The sequence below is a fragment of the Tursiops truncatus genome, chromosome 20, assembly GCF_011762595.2.
Source record: "Tursiops truncatus isolate mTurTru1 chromosome 20, mTurTru1.mat.Y, whole genome shotgun sequence".
NCBI lineage: Eukaryota > Metazoa > Chordata > Mammalia > Artiodactyla > Delphinidae > Tursiops > Tursiops truncatus.
Genome location: NC_047053.1, coordinates 51,835,404 through 51,854,479, shown reverse-complemented (window position 1 = coordinate 51,854,479; position 19,076 = coordinate 51,835,404). Strand labels below are relative to the sequence as shown.

At 59.7% G+C, this 19,076-nt stretch overlaps 1 protein-coding gene across 2 annotated transcripts in view; it reads left to right on the top strand.

The window, feature by feature from the left end:
- Positions 1–19,076, top strand: part of TMEM104 (transmembrane protein 104) — a 57,912-nt gene that overhangs the window by 33,929 nt on the left and 4,907 nt on the right. For both annotated transcript variants that reach the window (XM_033847614.2, XM_033847613.2), the window contains exon 9: positions 6,715–6,808. In XM_033847614.2, the coding sequence (XP_033703505.1) occupies positions 6,715–6,808 (94 nt within the window). The remainder of the gene's footprint in view (positions 1–6,714; positions 6,809–19,076) is intronic.

Sequence of the window (19,076 nt, the reverse complement as noted above, 5' to 3'; positions counted from 1 at the left end):
CCCTCCCCTGTTGGGTCAGCAGTCGGCTGACTGTTCCGCTGCTCTTCTAGGATGTTTTCTCACTGTCACTTGTTAGGGGAGGTGATTGGTGTATCGCCCTTTGTCCCATGGAGTTGCCCAGAGGCTCTTAGGACGCTTGTCCTGTACGGTGGTCATCACTTTAGCACATCATTCTCTCCTGCTTCCCTTTCCTCGAAGAAGAGCGTGCCCTATATCTCCTCCCCCCACCCCTTTTTCGAGGGGAATGAGATGGACTTATGGGTGTTGTTGAATTTCATCCAAGTTTAAGTTCTAATTAAAAACTATGGTCCCGGGCTTCCCTGGTGGCGCAGTGGTTGAGAGTCCGCCTGCCGATGCAGGGGACGCGGGTTCGTGCCCCGGTCCGGGAGGATCCCACGTGCCGTGGAGCGGCTGGGCCCGTGAGCCATGGCCGCTGAGCCTGCGCGTCCGGAGCCTGTGCTCCGCAACGGGAGAGGCCACAACAGTGAGAGGCCCGCGTACCGCAAAAAAAAAAAAAAAAAAAAGAACTGGTGGGTGGCCGGTGTACGGCTCTTGGGGAACCATGAATCCACTGTCTCCCAGAAGTAGGAGAGGGAAGAGCCGCTCCTCTGAAGACGTATAGGTTCTTGACTTTAGGTTTCTTGTAAGACATCGCCCCTTCCTCAGTGGGCGTCCTGGGAGATACTGCTGACGGCGGGCAGCCGAGTACGCAACTCATCTCAGACGGGCCTTTTCCTCCTCATCGGGGCTGCGTCTCACCCTCCCCTGGAGCCAGCTGCGTGCTCGGAGCGATGCCATTTCCATGCGCTCTTCCTAAATCAGAGCACGTTGATTTCACAACTGTTCTGGGAAGGGAGCTTTTTCCCTGACAAAGTGAACTGCTTTCCGGCGAGCGGGTGACTTCTGCATACCCACGTGCCGCTTGGTCTGCCAGCCCGGATGCTGCCCGTGACCGAGGGTACAAGGCGAGTCAGCAAGGCTGGGGTGGCCTCTTCCCACCCTGCAGGAGTAAACCTGCCTCTGTCAGGCACCTCCTCCACCAAGTTCAGTGCACGCTGTAAATGTTTACTCACTGAGCATCTCACGTGTGCCGAGAGATGCAGAGCTTGCCATCATGGCGCTTACCCTCTGCTGGTGGCACAAGCAGCCCACGAACAAGGAGCGACACAGAACCTACAAGGATTACGTGATGTGGTACCGACCGCGCGTTCGGTGATTCAGTCAGGAGCCCCCAGGGAGGAATAAGACATTTGGAGAAACTTGCAGGGGAGACCGGCACTTGAGCAGGGCTTGAAAGGTGATAGGAATAAGGAAGGTAGAGAGGAAATTCTTTGCCAGCAGCAGGAATCACGAGGGTTAAGGCATGAGGGTGAGAATTAGCTTGAATGTGGGGAAAGCAGGTGTCAGAGGAGAAAGCGGCCTCACACAGGATGCGGTGTGTGGATCACAGCGGTCGGGGCAGAGGGCCAGGAGACCCCCCAGTCCCCTCTGCCACTTCCTTACCCTGTCACCCAACCTCTCCAGTCCCTCCGCCCCCTTGTAAGTAAAATGAGACATCGTCAGCTACCTGGTGACCTCACAGATGGCAGTGAGCGTGACGTGAAACCGTGCCTGTGTGAGCACTTTGTGAAGCTCGGGGGGTCTGCAGCCCTGGGCAGCGACCTCATCACGGGACCCCTTTGATGCGATGGGTGGTTAACAGGAGCGGCAGCTGGGAGGACAGGGCTGAGGCTGACGTGACAGATACACGAACAGAAGGCGGAGCCCAGAGACTTGGCACCCAGGTCCCCTGGCGTCTAATTTGGGATTCCCACCAAATTAACATTTTCATTCTCTGGCCAGCTAAACTTGCAGAGAAGTTTGGGGGTGGGGAGACAGGCAGCAAGCTGTTTTACTACTTTGCCCCGGTTCTGACTCGCTCCCGCTTTCTCATTTTGCACCATTGAGCAAAGGACGTAGCACATGGCCGATCCTGGGCTCATTTTGTGTGTGAAGCAAGATTGAGTTGCACTGGGGGTCTCTCCTCTCCGAGGGCAGTGGGCGCAGCTTCGCCTCCGCACTTCTGAGCAAGGGACCCTGATTGAAAGGTGCTCTCCGAAGCAGCACAGCGTGTGTTCCTCTCTCCCGTCCCGTAGCTGCGGCTGTTTCCCAAGAGGAAGGCGGTGGCTCCAGTTGGAGACGAGCCTTGGGTTCCCCGAGGCCAGCCGGCTCGTGCGGGCCTGAGCGTCTGTACTTCGGGGTCTCAGCAAAGCCGCCGTCCTGTCCGGGGAACCTCCTGTCCCAGGCATCTCAGAGCGCAGCCCCCCTGGCCTTCCTCGCGTCTCTCAGACACTGACTCCTGCCTCTGGTGGACCGGGAGCTGGGAGTTAGGTTAGGACTGTCTTTATTCCCCTGTCGCTGGGTCTCATTTCTGGCAGAGGCTGGAGAAACGGGCTCATCCCTGCCCACCCCACCCTCCAGGCATGTGCCCGGTCAGCTCAGTCCCATGGGGGACACAGATGTGCAGGGAAACTCTGCCCACTCCAGTGAGGGGACTCAGGAGACAAGGGTGAAGGAGCAGACTTTTGAACGGGACCCTGACCCGCAGAACTGGTGTGACGAGCTTGCCGAGCAAAGGCCCAGCAGCCGGAGGGGGCGGGCAAGTCGGGGACTCACGCCCGTAGGCTCTCGGGGTGGTGTCTCCAGAGACGAGGTTGAGAAAGGCAGCACCAGATCATGGGGCCACTGGACTTTGTCGTCTGAAGCGATGAGCCCTTCGCTCATCACGAGCGAGGTATGGTTGGGGCTGACAGTGGGGAGGCGGCCCTGACACCAGCTGGCTCGGGCCCGGGAGGGAGAGGACAGGGACAAAGGGGCCCGACAGCTCCCCAGTCCTGAACTGCCCGCAGCCCTCTGCCCACCTGATTCCTCTTACTTTATGTATTGTTACCCCTGTGGCCCCCGCTCCCCGGCCCCTCCCAGGCTGGGTTAGGAGCCCTTGCTCCGTGTTCCCCGTGTCCCCTCCAGGACTACAAAGAACACGTCCCTGCGTTTTTAAGCCACCAAGTTACAGCGGTCATGGGACATCAGCACAGAGTGAGGAAGGGGTCAGGGGTAGTTGGAAGTTTGGAGTGGGAGCAGGTGGACGTGCGTGGTGCCCTTAACCCGCCTGGGGATGTGGGCGGAGAGGCAGCACTGAGTTCTAGACTCCGTGTCAAGTTCACGGTGCCACCGGGACACTGTAAGAGCCGTGGCCAAGCGTTGCCGGCCGTGCCTGAGGACGTGAGCTGCGTCCTGTCCGTCAGGACCGGCAGGGTTGCCACAGGGCACATCTAAACTCAGCAGCCAGAAGAGAGAGGCACATGGGCGGCCCCGTTTGCACCCTCCCGGGTCTGTCTCAGAGTCCCAGTGACCAATTTGAAGGTTTCATTAGAAACCAAAGAGTTGTTCTTTTTTTTTTTTAAAGAAACACATTCGGGACTTCCCTGGTGGTGCAGTGGATAAGAATCCACCCACCAATGCAGGGGACACGGGTTTGAGCCCTGGTCCGGGAAGATCCCACATGTCGCGGAGCAACTAAGCCCGTGCGCCGCAACTACTGAGCCTGCGCTCTGGAGCCCGCGAGCCACAACTACTGAAGCCCACGCGCCTAGAGCCCGTGCTCCGCAACAAGAGAAGCCACTGCAGTGAGAAGCCCACACACCACAACGAAGAGTAGCCCCCGCTCACCGCAACTAGAGAAAGCCTGCGCGCAGCAACGAAGACCCAACGCAGCCAAAAATGAATCAATAAAATAAAATAAATAAATTTATAGAAAAGAAAGAAGCACCCTCGGCTACAGCAGTTGGTGTCCCTACCTCCTGTCATGTGTCGGGCTCGCAGAGTCCTTGAACAGAGACCGAACTTGAACTGATCGATGGCGTTGGGGTGTTGGGAAAGTGCTGGGGAGCCAGGTGATTTATAATGTCATACAGGCTGGACAAGAAGACCCAGGAGGACAGGCTGTCTCTCGGCTTTTAATTTCTTCTTTTCGTAAAAGAAAAGGGAGAACAGAAGGTGCCAAGCTTGGCTGGTCAGCTGGACCGTCGGGCCACCAGGGCCATTTCGTCCCCCAGACCCCGCGTCCACACCACGGTGAGGCCAGACATGCCGCCGCCGGATCCTCTGTCCTTCGCCACCCCGGAGGCTGAGTCTGGCAGGAACTAATTTGCAGAGGACACCTGTTCCTTAACTAGCCCCAGCTTGAGCCGCGTCTCAGTCTGGGCTCCCTGCGCTGCGTGAGCTCTGACCCGCGCGAGGGCTGCCGTTTGGCTGTCGGCCCTGCGCCTCCCCGAGCCCTGTGTTCAGTCTGGGCTCCTGAGCGGAAGAAAAGAAAGCACTTCCCAGCCGCCGTCCAGCCACAGGTATCACAGCCTGTTGTCCGAATCTTCCAAAAGAGTCCTTCACCGCCAGTCCCCACCCTGAGGACAGACCTGCTGTCCCGGAGCTGGATCTGAAAGAGGGCAGCAGACCCTCGTTCTCAGCTCAACTCACGCTCCCCGGCCCTCGGTGGGCACCTTGCGTACGCTTCCGACTCTACCCTGGGCAGTGTGTCTGTGTGCTCAGTCCCTTTAGACGAGGGGTGCTCTCAGCGGGGTCCCATCCTACAGGGTCATATAAAACGGGGCCCCGTGCATAGTAGGATGTTGATGAACGTCTGCCGAGGAGGTGGATGAAGATGGATTCCCTCTTGGCGAGGAGGCCCCATGCAGCCCGCAGCAGCAGAATTCCCCACCTGCCTCTGCGGCTGGTTCTGTGATCTCCCTGGTTTTAAGCAATGGAACCTTCGAAAACCCAGTCTTGAGGCTTCCAAGGTCAGATCTGACCTCCCGCATAAGCCACCCACCAAGAAAACGTCCAGCACCCACAGCTGGAGCACCGTGTTTTCAGCAGGGGGCGTCGCAGGTCAGAGGTGAAAGTCCCCAACCTCTGGCCCGGCTGCCCCAGAGTCCAGTTTCTAGCAGGCCAGGGCCGTTTGGGAATGTTTGTGACAAGCGGCTTTGTACTTGTTCTTCCACATGACGTGTCCCTCTCCCATCCTTCAAAAGAGAAATTCATCAGTGGAAAGTTTCCCTTAAGTGGTAATTTTCCTAAATGACTTGCTGATGGTGCTGTATACAGACTAGCTCGGCCAAGGGCTTCTGATCCAGTACCTCACTGTGTCCTCGGGCCAGAGGGGCACTGGCGAGGGCTGCCCGGAGAGCCCCTTGCCTCTGCCTCCCCCATCACCCCCGCCCGATGGAGACGCTGCTCCTTCCAGAGCAGAAGCAGGGCTGTCAGCCCCCAGGAGCAAGCTCCTTCCCGAAGTCTCCCAGCCCGGGCGCCTGCCAGGAGGCTCTGCCCACCCCAGCTAATTAGAACCTCTCCTTAAGCAGCGCTTTCGTCTCTCCTGTCATTCATTCTCACGGTGATAATGGACTTAGATGAGAGGTCACAGCCTCTCCCACATCCTGCCTTCCTTGCAGGCAGGGAGGGGAGAGACGGGCTCAGCCCACCTCGGGGGAGCCAGGGACTGGCCGCCAGGCCGAGCAGCCAGGAGGTATTCACCCGCATCACAGGGCCAGACCCAACTCCCCCAAAGCGGGCCCCGCTCCCCACTTTCGGGCCTCGCGCAGTCAGCCGCATCTCTGGTGAATGTCATTAGCAGTAACGTGATAAAATGGCACAGTGTAAATGTTAATAAGGTCTGATGCCTCCGCTGCTTCCGAGTGGCAGATCGGAAATGGTACCATCATCGTAACTCCAACCAGCAGCTTCTAATTCCTCTGCTCTCTGAGCAGACGATTTGGCGTGGAGGTCCTCGCCTTCCCTCAGTTCCCAGCCCCAGTGTCTACAGTGCCACCTCTACCCCCGTTTTCCTTTGCAAAGCGGGTTCAGATTTCCCACAGACCAATTCTCTAAGGCAGGGTTTGGATTCTCTTTTTTCCTCCTAAGTAAACGCTCGCTTTCCCCTGCTCTCCAGAGAGGAAGAGTAGTGAGGGGCCCAGTGCCAGCAGCTCCCATTCCTCTGGCCAGGCTCCCACCCCTACCCCTGTCCACTCCCAGCTCCTTGGAGTAGCCCCTGCTTTTCCTGGTCCGGGATGTTTCTCTGACGGGTTTGCCCTGGGAGCCACCGGCTGTGGTTCTCCAGGCTTTCCCTTCTCTCGAAGTCCAGGACGTTGCTGATGAACGACATCCTGATTCATCCTTTCCTCTGAACCCTCCAGGATGGTGTCCTTCCCACTGTGCCATGTCATCAGGGCCCGTGCGTCCCCCCCACCCCGGTCCTTTCTTCCCAGTAAACCGAGAGGGTCCAGGGTGTGCTTGGTGTTTGTGTTGGAGCCTCATCTTCCTAACTCGCGCTCGCACCAGCTCAGTGCCGGGCCCTCGACCCTTCAGTCAGTGCTTGCTGAAGAGAAGCAGACGGGGCCATGTCCCTAGGATGTCACCTGGATTTGCCTAGAAAGTAGCCTCAGGGCAGTAAGTGAGGAATAGCAGAGAAGCACAGCTCTGAGTTTCCCTTGCACCCCTGGCCCTGGGAACTCGCCAGGTGATGCTGTCTGACCCCAGGGAGCCTCTGCCGTTCCAGGTGCACACCTGGGTTAGGACCGGCCCTGGGGTGGCCGGGGGCTGCGTGCACGGTGTGCCCTCCCCACACACACGATGTGCCATGTGCGCCCAGTCTCTGCGCCCTCTCACTCTTGTTTTCATCACCAGGCTGTCTTCACTCTCCTCCTCGGACCCTTCACCTTCTTTGACGTCCAGAAGACCAAGTACCTGCAGATCCTGACATCGCTGATGAGATGGATCGGTGAGTCTGAGCAACACCTCGGGTCTGACGCCCTTTCTCCCCTCCTGTCCTCAGCCACGTGGGCCACGGCCACATGAGCTCACAGCCAGGGCTGCAACGTGGCATGGGCTTCCGTGGACTCCCGCGGGCCAGGAGGCGGCAGGTGCTCTGTGCCTTTTTACTGGTAGGGAAATCTAGTACCAAAAAAGAGAAGCCACTTCAAGGTCCCGTAATGCGAGCAGGGCGGGGCTCAGCCCTGGACTGCTGATTCCGAGGGTGCTGGGTCCGCCTGCAACCCACAGGTGGGCTCCGGGGCTCCTGGGGGCCTGGGTCAGGCTCAGCCCCCTTCAGGGCGGGGGAGAAGCCTGCTCTTTGCTCTCTTGGGCGCACCGTGCGGCACAGCCATAGAACCCCGTGGGCCGTGGCGGCCACCTCTGCGTCCCCGGCCACCAGGGCGGGAAGAGACACCCCATCTGTAGTACCTTCCAACTGTCTGACGCCCTGCTGAGCGAGAGCGCCACCATCCTCAGGGGAGCTTGGGGGCTTCTCCCCCCATACCAGGTCTGCGGCCAGGAGCTTGGTCACCCCCGACACTGTCCTGCCAGCCACCCGGAAGGGCCAGGCTGCTGACCCACCTGGACCCGTGACCGGAGGGTGTGCGGTCGCTGCTCCCCCCGCACCGGCAGGCGCTCTGAGATCAGTTGCGCGCCTGCTTTGGTCTAAAAACAAAGATGCTGATGCTGTTGTGGCTGACGGGCCTGGCAGAGGGGGCCTGCCCGGCCTCCAGGACCCCCGCGGGGTGCTCCCCAGGATCCCCCCTGCCCATCAGCACAGAGGTTCCCAAGGAACCCGAGGTTGGGAGGCGTCGCTCCTGACCCTCTGGCCCGGCTGCCGTCGCTGCTGCACCCGCCCTGATCAGGACTCGGGGTGCACGTCGCTCCGTATTCCGTGCTGGCACCCGGCACTGGATCGTGACGAGCTCAGGACAGTTTCTGATCCAGACGGTCTCCAGCAAGTCTGGCACCTTCAGGCCCCCGGCTCCCCCTTACTCCAGGGTTCCGAGATCCCAGCGTAAGGAGCCGCTGCATCCCAGGAGTCCTGGTGCACCTCCATTGGGAAGGTGCCAGGTGATCCAGCCCAGCCCCTCCCCTGCAGAGGCAGGCGCTGCAGCTCGAGGACGGCGCAGGCAGCCTCCAGCCCAGGAGCTCCCGAAGGGGGAAGGCCCCTGCTGCACCCTGAGGGGACGTCTGCCAGTGCCTTGTCTTGAGCCAGACTCGCCAGCCTGTAGCTTCTTCCCACTCTTGGTCCTTCCTGCAAGGAAATGAGAGCAGGACTGAGCTGTCCGGTGTGTGAGCTCTGGGGCCTCTGTAGCTCGATGAGCTGCCCTTCACCGTCCAGCTGAGACGAGGGAACACCTGGATGCGGCAGGCGTCCTTGTCGGCCCCACCCAGTTGGTCTGACCCTATAGGCTGCTCTTCCCAGATTTCATTCACAAGCTCCAAAGCCCTGGGTTAAACTAACATGACCACCTGGGGGAAAAACGCAAACTCCTTCCTTAGAACGTAAGGATCACGCTAGCTCCGGGGTAGGAAGCTGGAAGGGAGCCTCCGTGGGTACCAGGAGGGGTTGTGCCCAAAAATTGGGATCACAATTACTGGCCGTCCAATCTTCTCCTTGTAAGTCCACTTATAGGAAGTATTTGAAAGCCCTGGTGACCTCCAGAAGGAAAAGTTTTCTCTCGGTAAGCTGTATTTGGAGAAAACCGTCTCCCTCCTCGCTCCCTGGCCCAACTCTGTTGCCCCAACTCCTCCGGTCCCTGAAGTCGGGTCCCCAAGTCCTGGAGGTCTGGCCCCTGCCCGGCTCGGGCTTGGCTGTCCTTGACCTGCCGCATCAGTGGTGGAAGGGGCTCGTTAAGCGCTGGTTCCGTCGTCGGGGGGACAGAGCAGGGCGCGGGGGGTGGAGGGGACGACGTGCTGTAGCTGACATGACGGATTCCCGGTCAGCCCACACGGGGAGCCGCCTGGACGCCTGGGGCCCGTTTAGCACGAGGCATCTGGTGAGCGATGCATTTGTTAAAAGGGAGAAGGTTGTAAGAGGGAGTGGAGGAGGCTGACGGTAGATAGAGAGCGATTGTCTGGGCACAGGATGCCAGGTGCCCCCAGGCTCAGGTCAGACCCAGCTCCCGCCCGCAGAGGTGGCCCCGAGCTCCCGTTGCTCGCTGGCCACAGGGTCCTCAGGCCCCTCGAGCGGCCCCTCCTGCTTCTGCGGTTGGAGTTCTCTTCCTCATCCTCCAGAACCGGGCTCGCGGAGTGTCACCTGCGGCTCAGTTGCTTTAGAAATTCAGCTGCTCTTTCCCATGGCACAGGCCACACTGGCCCCCGGTGACCCCATCCTGCCTCTCCTCCCAGCCAGAGCCGCCCTCCCACAGGGCAGCAAGGGGACTGCAGGGGGACTCCTCTGGTCTCCCACCTGCCACTTCATGGGCCCTCGGTGGCAGCCCTTGCGGTGCGACAGGGCCAGGCGGCCGTGGCCTTGAGAGAGGGTGCCAGGTGGAGACCAGCCCGTGAAGGTCATCCGCGCTCGTGTCTTGGTGGTAACATGGCTGTCTCTGCAAGTCACTCGCCTCTTTTCTCCCTCTGATCCTTGAGATAATGAAGCGGCAGTAGCCTCTCTGCGAACCTTCTCCCCGTGGCGCCGCCGTGGGTGACAGCTGCAGTGGGTGACGGCACAGACCAGCCGTTTGTCTCCGTGAGGGACTCAGGCCTCTGGGCTTGGGAAGTAGACCCGTCTCTGACACAAAGCCCTCTCAAGTGGAAGACGAATAGGCCAGTGAAGTCAACTCTCTAACATGTAGTTGAACCCGGGGTTCAGTTCCCAGCCTGGGGCGGTGGAGACACCTGGGCGTTTTCCTTTGTAGACCTGGTGGAAGGAGTTTCCCTGGTCCTGACCCCAGGCAGCAGGCGGCAGCAGGAGGGGGGACAGGGAGTGGAGATTGTGGAATCCGGGGAGCCCCCAGGCAGCCCCGCTGTGGGAGGGAGCGCGCCCCGCCCACGGGACGTCCCAGGGGGGTGTTTCCTCTGGCCCCAGCTGACCCCAGGTGATTTTTCTAGAACTCCTCCAAAGGCAGTGAGCACCAAGGCCCCGTTAGCCCTCTCAAGTTTGCGCCAAGTTGTCAGTTTGCAATGAGCTCTCTTTTCATTTTGCTTCTGAACGGCAGCTGTGCGGTCGTACCCCCCCACCGACCTCCCTCCTTCCCACGCACCCTGCCTCTTCCCGCCGCCCAGATTAGGGCCCAGACTGTCCAAGAGAGCCGAGCAGGGAGCTCAGGGTGGCAATAAGCTGGCTTGGGTTCTAGGAAGACAAAAGGGAAGAATGAGCACCAAAGGGACCGGAAAATCATAAATAAACGTGCTGAGCCGGCCGGAAACGTTCTTGTGCGTAATTAGGAATTTATTCTGCCATCTGTTGAAGTGAGGCTGGGGCAGACTTGCAGGGAGCCCACCCCGAGCAGGGGCCCCCGGAGCTCCAGACAAACGGGGAAGCCTTTAAGCTGGTTCCTCCAGGGTGTTCACCATGCCCTCCGCCAGAAGCCCCTGGTGCTGCCAGGACGGGATCTAAAAGTTGGATGGCCGCTGGAAATAGCCGCTTGTCGGGAAAATGTCAGAACATGTCTGACACGCGCCAGCATCGATTCGTGTCTTTTGCTGCTCAGAGAAGTTCTGGGGAGACCAGGCTGCCGAGTCTGGGAGACCCGGTTTGCAAATGCCCCTGAATTTGTGTGGACGAGAGCGATCGGTTGCCGTCCCGGCAGGTGAAGCTTGTCCAGGCCTCAGCAGACTCCCTGACCTGCCCCCCGTGCCGTCCACTGGTTCCTGAACACTCAGCTCCAGGCCGGGTGCGCAGGTCGGCCGGTATCCGTCGCCGGTGTGCGCTGACGGGCCAGCCTCCCTGTCGGGCGGTGGCGAAGGCCGGAAGATGAATTGGGACTGTGTGAAAAGCCCTATTGGCAGAGCGCTCAGCAGCGGGTCAGCATCCAGACGCCAGCCCCGTGCGCGTCCCTGCCATTGGCGTCTCCGGCCACTGCGTCCTGGGAGCGGCCTCAGAGCGAGCCTCCCTTGGGGCTGGCCCGGAGATCAGAGACGGGGCCCAAGCCACCCGCAGAAAGAGCTGTGTCGCTGGATGGTCCCCGGAGAGACCTTGAAGCATCGCCGGCTGCCTCCGTATGTGTGTACCTGCCTCAGCACTGTGTGTACCTGGGGAACACCGGGCGGGGAGCCTCCCTGCCCCCACCAGCCTCCACCCCCATCGTCTTCAAGGAAGCCTGAGCCCAAGAGAAATGAGACGCAGGCCCACCTCACAGAGAGGCTGGGCTTCCTCCTGACTCCCAGCTCTCACTGTCAGCTGTAGGTCGACCAGGGACACTTAGGAGACGCCGACGACCGTGCTGTCCTTCATGTCCACAGGCCCAGCAGCGGTGGCACCAGAGCCTGGAGCCCTAAACCACGAAATGGGCCGCTGGGGACTGTTCTACCTGGGCCGCCCAGCAGGGGGCTCTCGGGCTGGAAGGGGCTGCGGCAGCACCATCACTTCACTCCCGTTGCCAGCCCCCCACCCCCGCCCCCGCAGACGCCTCCCACTCGGGGACCTGAACAGCTGGCTCGGCTCGGGGCTCCCCATTTGGTGGTGTTAAAAAAACGATTCTTTCTAATAAAGGCAGCTCTGGGTCAGGGCAGCCCTCTTCGGTCTGGGTTGTCAGGGACCCGCAGGGCTGCCTTCCCTCCGATCGTGTATTCAGAGCACCACGCACGTTATTCCCACCTCTGTGCTCCCTTCAAAGTGGGTCAGGCGCCGTCCTCCCCGACTGTTGGTGGAGAAACTTGAGGCTGCCTCATGAATTGTCTTGGCCCCGCTCGCCCCACCTTCCCTGGCTGGTGCCCCAGATTTGTCTTCCAGACCGAGCCAGCAGGGAGAGGTGGGACCCGGTGGTGGTAGCCCGAGTGGCAGAAGGTCCCCAGGAGGAGACCATCACCTGGGAACATAAGGGCTCAGGTTTGACCTGCCCCCAGAATGATCTGTGGCCGTGTGGCCTCCTCCCCCGCAGATCTATGACTGATCTCAGCTGAGTGTCTCCTGGTGGGACTGCTCTGATCTCTCACCACCAGCAGCCAGGGGTCTTTTACGTCTGAGCCATCTGTTCCCCACATCCTGTTGGCTCAGCAAGCCAGCTCAGCGTTTGAATTCCTTCAGGGTCACTCACTGCTGTCCCCTCACTCTCAACTGGTGCTCCTCGGGGGGCCAGGAAGGACCCCCGCTCCCTAAGGATGGTAGCACATGGGCCCCCCTCTGACCTTCCAGCCAGCCTTTGTCCTGAGCCTTTGCTGCTGCCCTACCTACCCTATCTCTGGGCCACTGTCCAGGGCTCTCCTGGGCCATTAAGGGTCTGGCTTTCCCTCATTACACAGCCAGTGGAGGGAATCCAGGAAAACCTTTTTATGTACGTTTCATTTCAGTCTTATTTTATTCTTGGTTTTCTGAAAGTCCTCTCTGCAGACTCAAAGGTCAGTTGAAAGAAGAGGGACTGGAGGGTTCTGTCTTAAGGCTTTCAGGGTCGAGCGGACACCTAATCAAAGTCTGCTGAAGGGCCAGCCACGTGTCGCCAAGTGACCCCTTTCATTAGCGGCAGGACTGACCTGAGAGCTCCGCTGGGCCCCAAGCAGAGGCCGTGGCTCTCCCGGCCGCACCTCCCCTCTGAGTGGCCTCTGTTGTCAGCGGCTCTGCTCTGCGTGTGGCTGACATGTGTGCTGGCCCGGCCATCAGGCAGGGACTCCTGTTCCGCCAGGAGGTTAGCAGGCCAGCTGCCTGGACTCTGGCAAGGGAAGGGAGGGTGAGGCCCACGCGGGGCGAGGTGTCTGACGGACACTGATGGTTACAGTTTCGCCTCTGCTCGGAATCAGGCTGCACACGAGCCAGGGTGAACCCCAGGCAGGCAGCCAGGTCAGGCGGCCATATCGGTCTACAGAGCTAGTGTGGCCCAGGGCAGCCCTGGAGCTCCGGGGTTTACATTCAGACCAGGGCAACCCAACGCCCCTGTCACGGTACTGCCTCTCCTCTTCCTCGCCTTCCTGTTTCCTCTCGGCATCCAGCCACTGCATGACAGCTGTCTTAGCTCAGGCTACTGTAAAATACCATGGGCTGGGTGGCTTAAACAGCAGAAATTTAATTTTTCAGCGCTGGGGGCTAGAAGCCCAAGATCAAGGTGCTGTCAGGGTTGGTTTCCGGTGAGGCCTCCCTGCCTGGCTTGTAGACGGCCGCCTTCTCACCGTGCCCTCACATGGCTTTTCCTCCGTGTGTGCAGAGAGAGAGCACGTACTCTGGTGTCTCTTTCTCTTCTTAAAAGCTCACGTATCCCATCAGATTAGGGTCCGCCCTTACGACTTCATCTAACCTGTAATGCCTCTTTAGGGGCCCTGTCCCCAAATACAGTCACATTGAGGATTAGGGCTTCGACATACGAATCAGAAGAGGGGGACAGTGGCAAGAAGAAAGAGTTAAGAAAGGACTGAGCGGCCTTCAGGAAAGGTGACGGTGTGGAAGTTTTATATTTCCAGTCTCTGGGAAGGAGATTAGCCCACCAGCAGCCAGAGGGCCCTCGGGTGCGCTTTCCCAGCGATGACAAATGGAGCTGTGGCTCTGACAGCTTAAGAATGAGGAACCGAGAGCCTGCCGCCCCAGGCGCCGCTTGCCGTGCCTTAAGAGCGTGGAAAGTTGAAGGATGAAAAGGCCAGAACTCTTGATCTCGTACTTGAGACTTGATTGCTTCAGAGACTCAAATACCTGCCCTTTATCAACGACCTGCGCCTCCTGACACACTTGGAGGCGGGGAGGCTTTGCCCTGAGTCCTTCTGGAGTAGAATCTCAGTCCCGTAAGTTGATTATGTAAACATCCTTCTCTTCTGCCTCCATGATGATGATGATGACGACGATGGCAGCTACAGAGCTAGAATCCTCCAGAAACCACGGGGGTGACCCTGCCTGGGAAGGTAGTCCGATTGGCTTTAAATTCCCTCCCTTCGGTGGAAACCCAGGTGACTTTTTTTGCAAGGGTAGCAATCACAGAATGTCTCATCGACCTGACGTGAAATGCGACCCAGGGCCAAGATGCTTCTGGAGCCGAGTGCATCTGCACGGGGAGCTTCCCCGTCTCCCCAGAGGGAGCCCCTCCCAGCCAGAGATGGAGTGTGTCCTGTCTTCTCGGAGCATGAAAGGAGGCCCCACCCCGACCACAGCCTGTGCTCAGGTGGGAGGGTGATGACAGAGGAAGGATGGGTGAACGTGAGCACCAAAGAACCCGAACAGAATTCCTTTCCGGTCTCGCCCAGCCGCCTACAGAGAGCACGTGCCGACTCCCCCCAGATGACAGGTGGAGGGGACGGCTTAGCCCTGTGTGGCCTTCAGTGGAGGGAGAGGAGGTGTCTCTGATTCACAGAGCAGATATGAGCAGCCTGCCCGGGGTCCTCCTGACCCCCAGAGCCCCAAAGACTAGCTGACCCCTGGGCCAGAGACGCTCAGCAGGGAAGGGTCATGGCTGCGGCTCCACCCGGCTGGGGTCACGAGGATGACCCCAGTACCCTCCTTGGAGCAAAAGGAGAATTAGGGGAGAACTCGGTATTGACAAGTTTTCCTGCTTGCCCGGGCTTTCCGGGTGGGAAGTCAGGTTTTTGCGACAAGAAAAGGGACTGACGCGTTTCTGAGCGACTGCTGTGGGCCAGGCCCTGCCCCTGTTCTTTATTGTACCAGCTTATTCCATCCTCCCAGCACCCACGAGCATGCCCCTTTTTAAAGGTGACGGAACAGGGGCACTGAGAAGTTAAGTGACTGCCCCGGGATCACACAGTTCGGTGGCAGAATCAGGAGTTGAGCCCAGAGTAACTTGAGAACTTAAGCTTGTTTAGAAGAAGGGCAGCGGCCACCTCTCTCCATCTCTCCTGCTCTTTCCAAGGCGTTAGCGCTTCACGAGGTGGGCTGCCACTCACACCCCTGGCCTGTGGGTCTTGTGGGCCTGCCCAATGGCTCTCTGTTCACAGTCGGTCCTGTTCTTTAAGGAATGGTTACACAGCCGCCTGCGCCCACTTCTAGGGCCGAGCAACTGCTTGGTCTTCAGTGGTTCTCAGCTCAGGCTGACGTTACCCTGTCGGTTCCTCCCAGCTCTCCTGAATCTCGGGAGGCCCTGGCCCAGCTCTGATGACCCAGCCTAAGGAGAGACACACGCATGCCCCAGCGCCTCTGAGGACAGTGCGGTGGTGAAGAAGGAAGCTGGTGCCGGATCCTCCCCCGGATCCAGCTCCCAGCCTGGAGCGCCAGTGCCCGAGCCGGGATGGGCACCCACGGCCATTCATTAGCATCACCCCTGGCATGTTGAGCCCCTTCTTGGAGAAGAGAGCGCCGTCCTCCTGACAGCCGCCTTGACAGGTGGCCTCACCTCGCACGTGTCAGAGCAGAGCCACCTACAGGGCTGCGAAAACAGCAAGGTGTCTGGGGTCAGCATCAGGGCCGGTCCAGAGCTCAGGGGGTCAGGCGGCTCCCCAGGAGGCAGGCCCCCTCGGGCGAGGCATGCTGCGGGGCTGGCTTGTGAGGAGGGCCCGGGGCTCCACTGGGAGGAGTCCGTCAGCTTCGCCGTTGGCTGTTAATCACAGCTTCACATATATGTGTGCTCCGGGGCCCTCAGGGATTAAGGATGAGGGATCTGGCCTTAGTGGACATGTGTCCCCCTCGTCCGTGACAGCTGTGTTCCTTCCAGTGCCTGCAGAGGACACAGCAGGGGTCAGGGCCGGGCACAGGCCACCGGGCAGAGCCCTCCTGTGTTCCAGAGAAGCTCTGTTCCAGCTCGAGCTCCCACCAGAATGTCCCTCTGACTCGATGACCCAGGACCACAGGCCACTTGCCCAGCCCCACCCAGCAGTGCCTTCCCTCTGTAGGGCAGGTCGCCCTGGTGGGCACAGCCCGGGGAACTGATAGCCTATTTTCCCTTTAGCTTTTTAAAGACCGGTCCAGTATCACACCTCGGGCCTAGGTTTCAAGTGTCTCGTGCAAATCAGGGCAGGTGACCGAGGGTTACAGTGAGGAGACCTGGGCCGAGGTTGGAGGCAGGGGGCAGAGAGCTTTCTGATTCCCAACAGGTCAGGTGTTTCCCTCACACACCGTCACGGAGCACACGGTCACAGTAAACCCATGTTGCCCCATCAAAATATAATGTGAGCCAACTGGGGACTTTTCAATTTTGTGGCGGTCACGTCTGAACATTTAATTAATTTTAATAATATGCTTATCCAACCTAAGAGATCAAAAATACCTTTTCAACATGGAACCAATATGAGAAAATGATGAGTGAGCTAGGTTACCTTCCTTTTTCACGCTGAGTCTCTGAAATCCGGTGTGCGTTTTAGACTTCAGCAAGGCTCGTTTGGGGCCGGCCGCATTCAGGCACTCTGGAGCCTCACGTGGCTCATGGCTGCCCTGGTGGACAGCACAGCTGCACGTGCTGCTCTTTCAGAGCTCGAGGGTTTTACTGCCCCCTGCTAGGAGGGCCCTCAGAGGCACTCAGCATGCCCAGAGGTAGCCCATGCATAATTGCAAAGCCAGTCTTGGAGAAGGAGCGGAATGGTAAAACCAGTATGAGGGATCCCGTGTCCCGTCATCACAGTGTCAGCGTGACAGCCTAATGGGGGGCGCGGGGCAGGGGCCTCCTGGGAGAGCTCCGCCCTGCCCTCCTCCAGGCAGGGAGAGTCTTGGCCCGAGCTCCCCAACTCGCGTGATGCTCAGGCAGGTGGCCCGGCTCATGCCAGCCCCACACCGACCCCAGAATTCTGTAAGGAAGGCGGAGCTCTGCATAGCCTCACCGCCACTCCAAGTGCTTGGGAGAGCCCCACCACAGCCCAGAGGCCAAGGCAGAGGCCCGGAAGGAACTCTCCCCTCTCCAGTGCCAGCGCAACCCACCCAGGGCTGGGTTCCAGTGCACGAAGGCTGGAACTGGCTTCTGACCACTCCGATCTCTGCCTTAACCCACAGCCCCAAGACAGGCATACTGGGGTCACTGGTTGGACTCCCAGAGCCCCGGACCCAGACCCCAGACCCCTGCCCATCTCCACTTGGCCCCAAGAACGAGTCAGCTCCGACTCCTGTGAGGTCTGGGCCAGTTCACCTCTTTATGCAGCCGAGGCCCCAGGGTGGAGGGGGTCCGGGAGAGCAAAGGGAGGAACAGCAGAGGCCGAAGCAGTCCAGATTCGCGGTCGTCTGCCTTTTCACTCTCATCCCCTTATAAGTCTGGACCACCTTTACCCTTTGGCAGGAGTTCAGAGGGTGTCGGCTCAGCGGCCCAACTCTCTGCAGAGGAGAGAGGCTCTGAGGTCAGATAGACAGACAGCCGTGAGGCAAGACAGCTCCCAGCTGGGGCTCCTCATCTGACTCCAGCTCACAAAGAAGGGGGGAGGAGCAGGGGGCCTCCGTGGACAGCGGTGCTTCTCCTCTGACTGCGCAAGGGAACTCATGCATGACTCGTTAAATGTCGTGAGAATGCATCTTGACATAAAATATGACCTTGACCTCCATCCTTGAGGCTGCTGACGCCCCCAGGACAGAAAACTAGTAGTGACATGACCCCACTGACCTGCCACCATCCTGATACTGTCACCCCTGGACGTGCCTGTGCTGGAGGGCCGTTCCTGGTGTAGATTTTCCTTTTAACCTGACCTCCTCAGAAAAGGAGGGGGAAAGATGTCTCCTCTAAGCAGTGCCCTCAGGGCTCAGGATTTGTACCGAGATTAGGACTTGCCTCCCCTCCTGTCTCTCTCCCTCCCTCCCAAGGCAGCGCATGTGGGGAGAGCGGAGAGCAGTTCCAGGTGGGTCGATATGCTGGGCGGAAGCGGTGAAGTCCCGGGGCCCCGGCCCCCTGTCGCCACCCTCATTGGGCTGCTCCTTCCCTCCTGCGCTGCGAGGGGGACTGCAGACAGGTTCTTCCAAGTTGGCTCTGGCGCCCGGTTCCCCTGTGACCCCCAGGTCTTCTTCCCTGGGCTTGGACGTCCCGAGACAGGGATCTCCCCATCTGCCCCCCCTGCCCCTCCGCAGCTCATGTGGCTGTTAGGCAGTTCTTTCTGTGGTAGTAATTTGTGTCCTGTAAGTTCCACCCGGTGGCCCCCTGGACTGGGTTTTACTGCCTGCAGGACCGTAACTGCTGGCTCAGAGCGCCATCCGCAGATGCCCAGAATAGTGTCTGCACGGTGGGCTCAGTACATCCTTGCTGAATGAACGAATGAACGAATGAATGAGTGGTCCTGGTGAGCCCCTTGAGCCACACAAAACAAGCGCAGCTGTTCTTACGTGGGCTCTTACCGCAGATATTAAAAAAGAGGTCTCCTGATCCCCCACGTCACCTGGCAGCTGCATCTTCCGAGGCCGTCAGCCACTCCTCGTGTGACATGTGTCGGGCCCTCCCCTCTCCCCCCACAGCATCCTCCCCGGCAGCTCGCTGCACCTCCTCACCCCTTGGAGCATGACTCCTGTGCAGGATGCGGGTGGATGCGGACTGCTACCCTGTCCGTCACGTGGGCTCCCTGAGCACAGCCCGTGAGGCTCAGCGAGAAGCTCAGCCCGCCCTGCCCTCGGGGAACTGTGAGGCCTGCTTACCCAGACGGCAGGACCGCTCGCGCCCTGTCCCCCTCTCCCAAGCGGCCACCCCCGCCTCCCACACGGCCGCGACCAGGTGGCGCGAGCTGCCAGTGGCCGCGCCCGAGCCCTGGGCATCCTGTGTGCACTGAGAGCCCTGCTCTCCGCCGAACTTCCTGGCCGCGTTTGTCGCTCACAACCTGTCATCCTCATTTCGTCTTGATTTATCATCAGACCTAATGAGTTTTTGGAGCAGCTACCTCCCGGGGACGGGACGATCAATCTAGGAGATGGCTGTTGAACTCTGCTTCCCCAGCAATGCGTGGAGGGAAGGGCCGGGAGCAGAGGACTGTGGTCCAGAGGGTAGGGCCGGGCGGCCCTTGTGCCAGGACCCCTCCCTCAAGGTCAGAGCTGCCGGTCAGGGCTGGCCAGACAGCTCGCCTTGAAGTCAGCGAGCCAGTTTCTGCCTGCGTTTCTTACAGCCTCTTGGAGATGTAGGGCTGAGGAGATGAGTAGAGAAGGATCAGCTCAGCCAGCATCCCAGCTGCAGGCAGCAGTGATGAGCTCATGTCCCAACAGCCGACTTCTCCCTGCCTCCTCCACGCCCACCAGACCCAGGGCCCCGCGACCG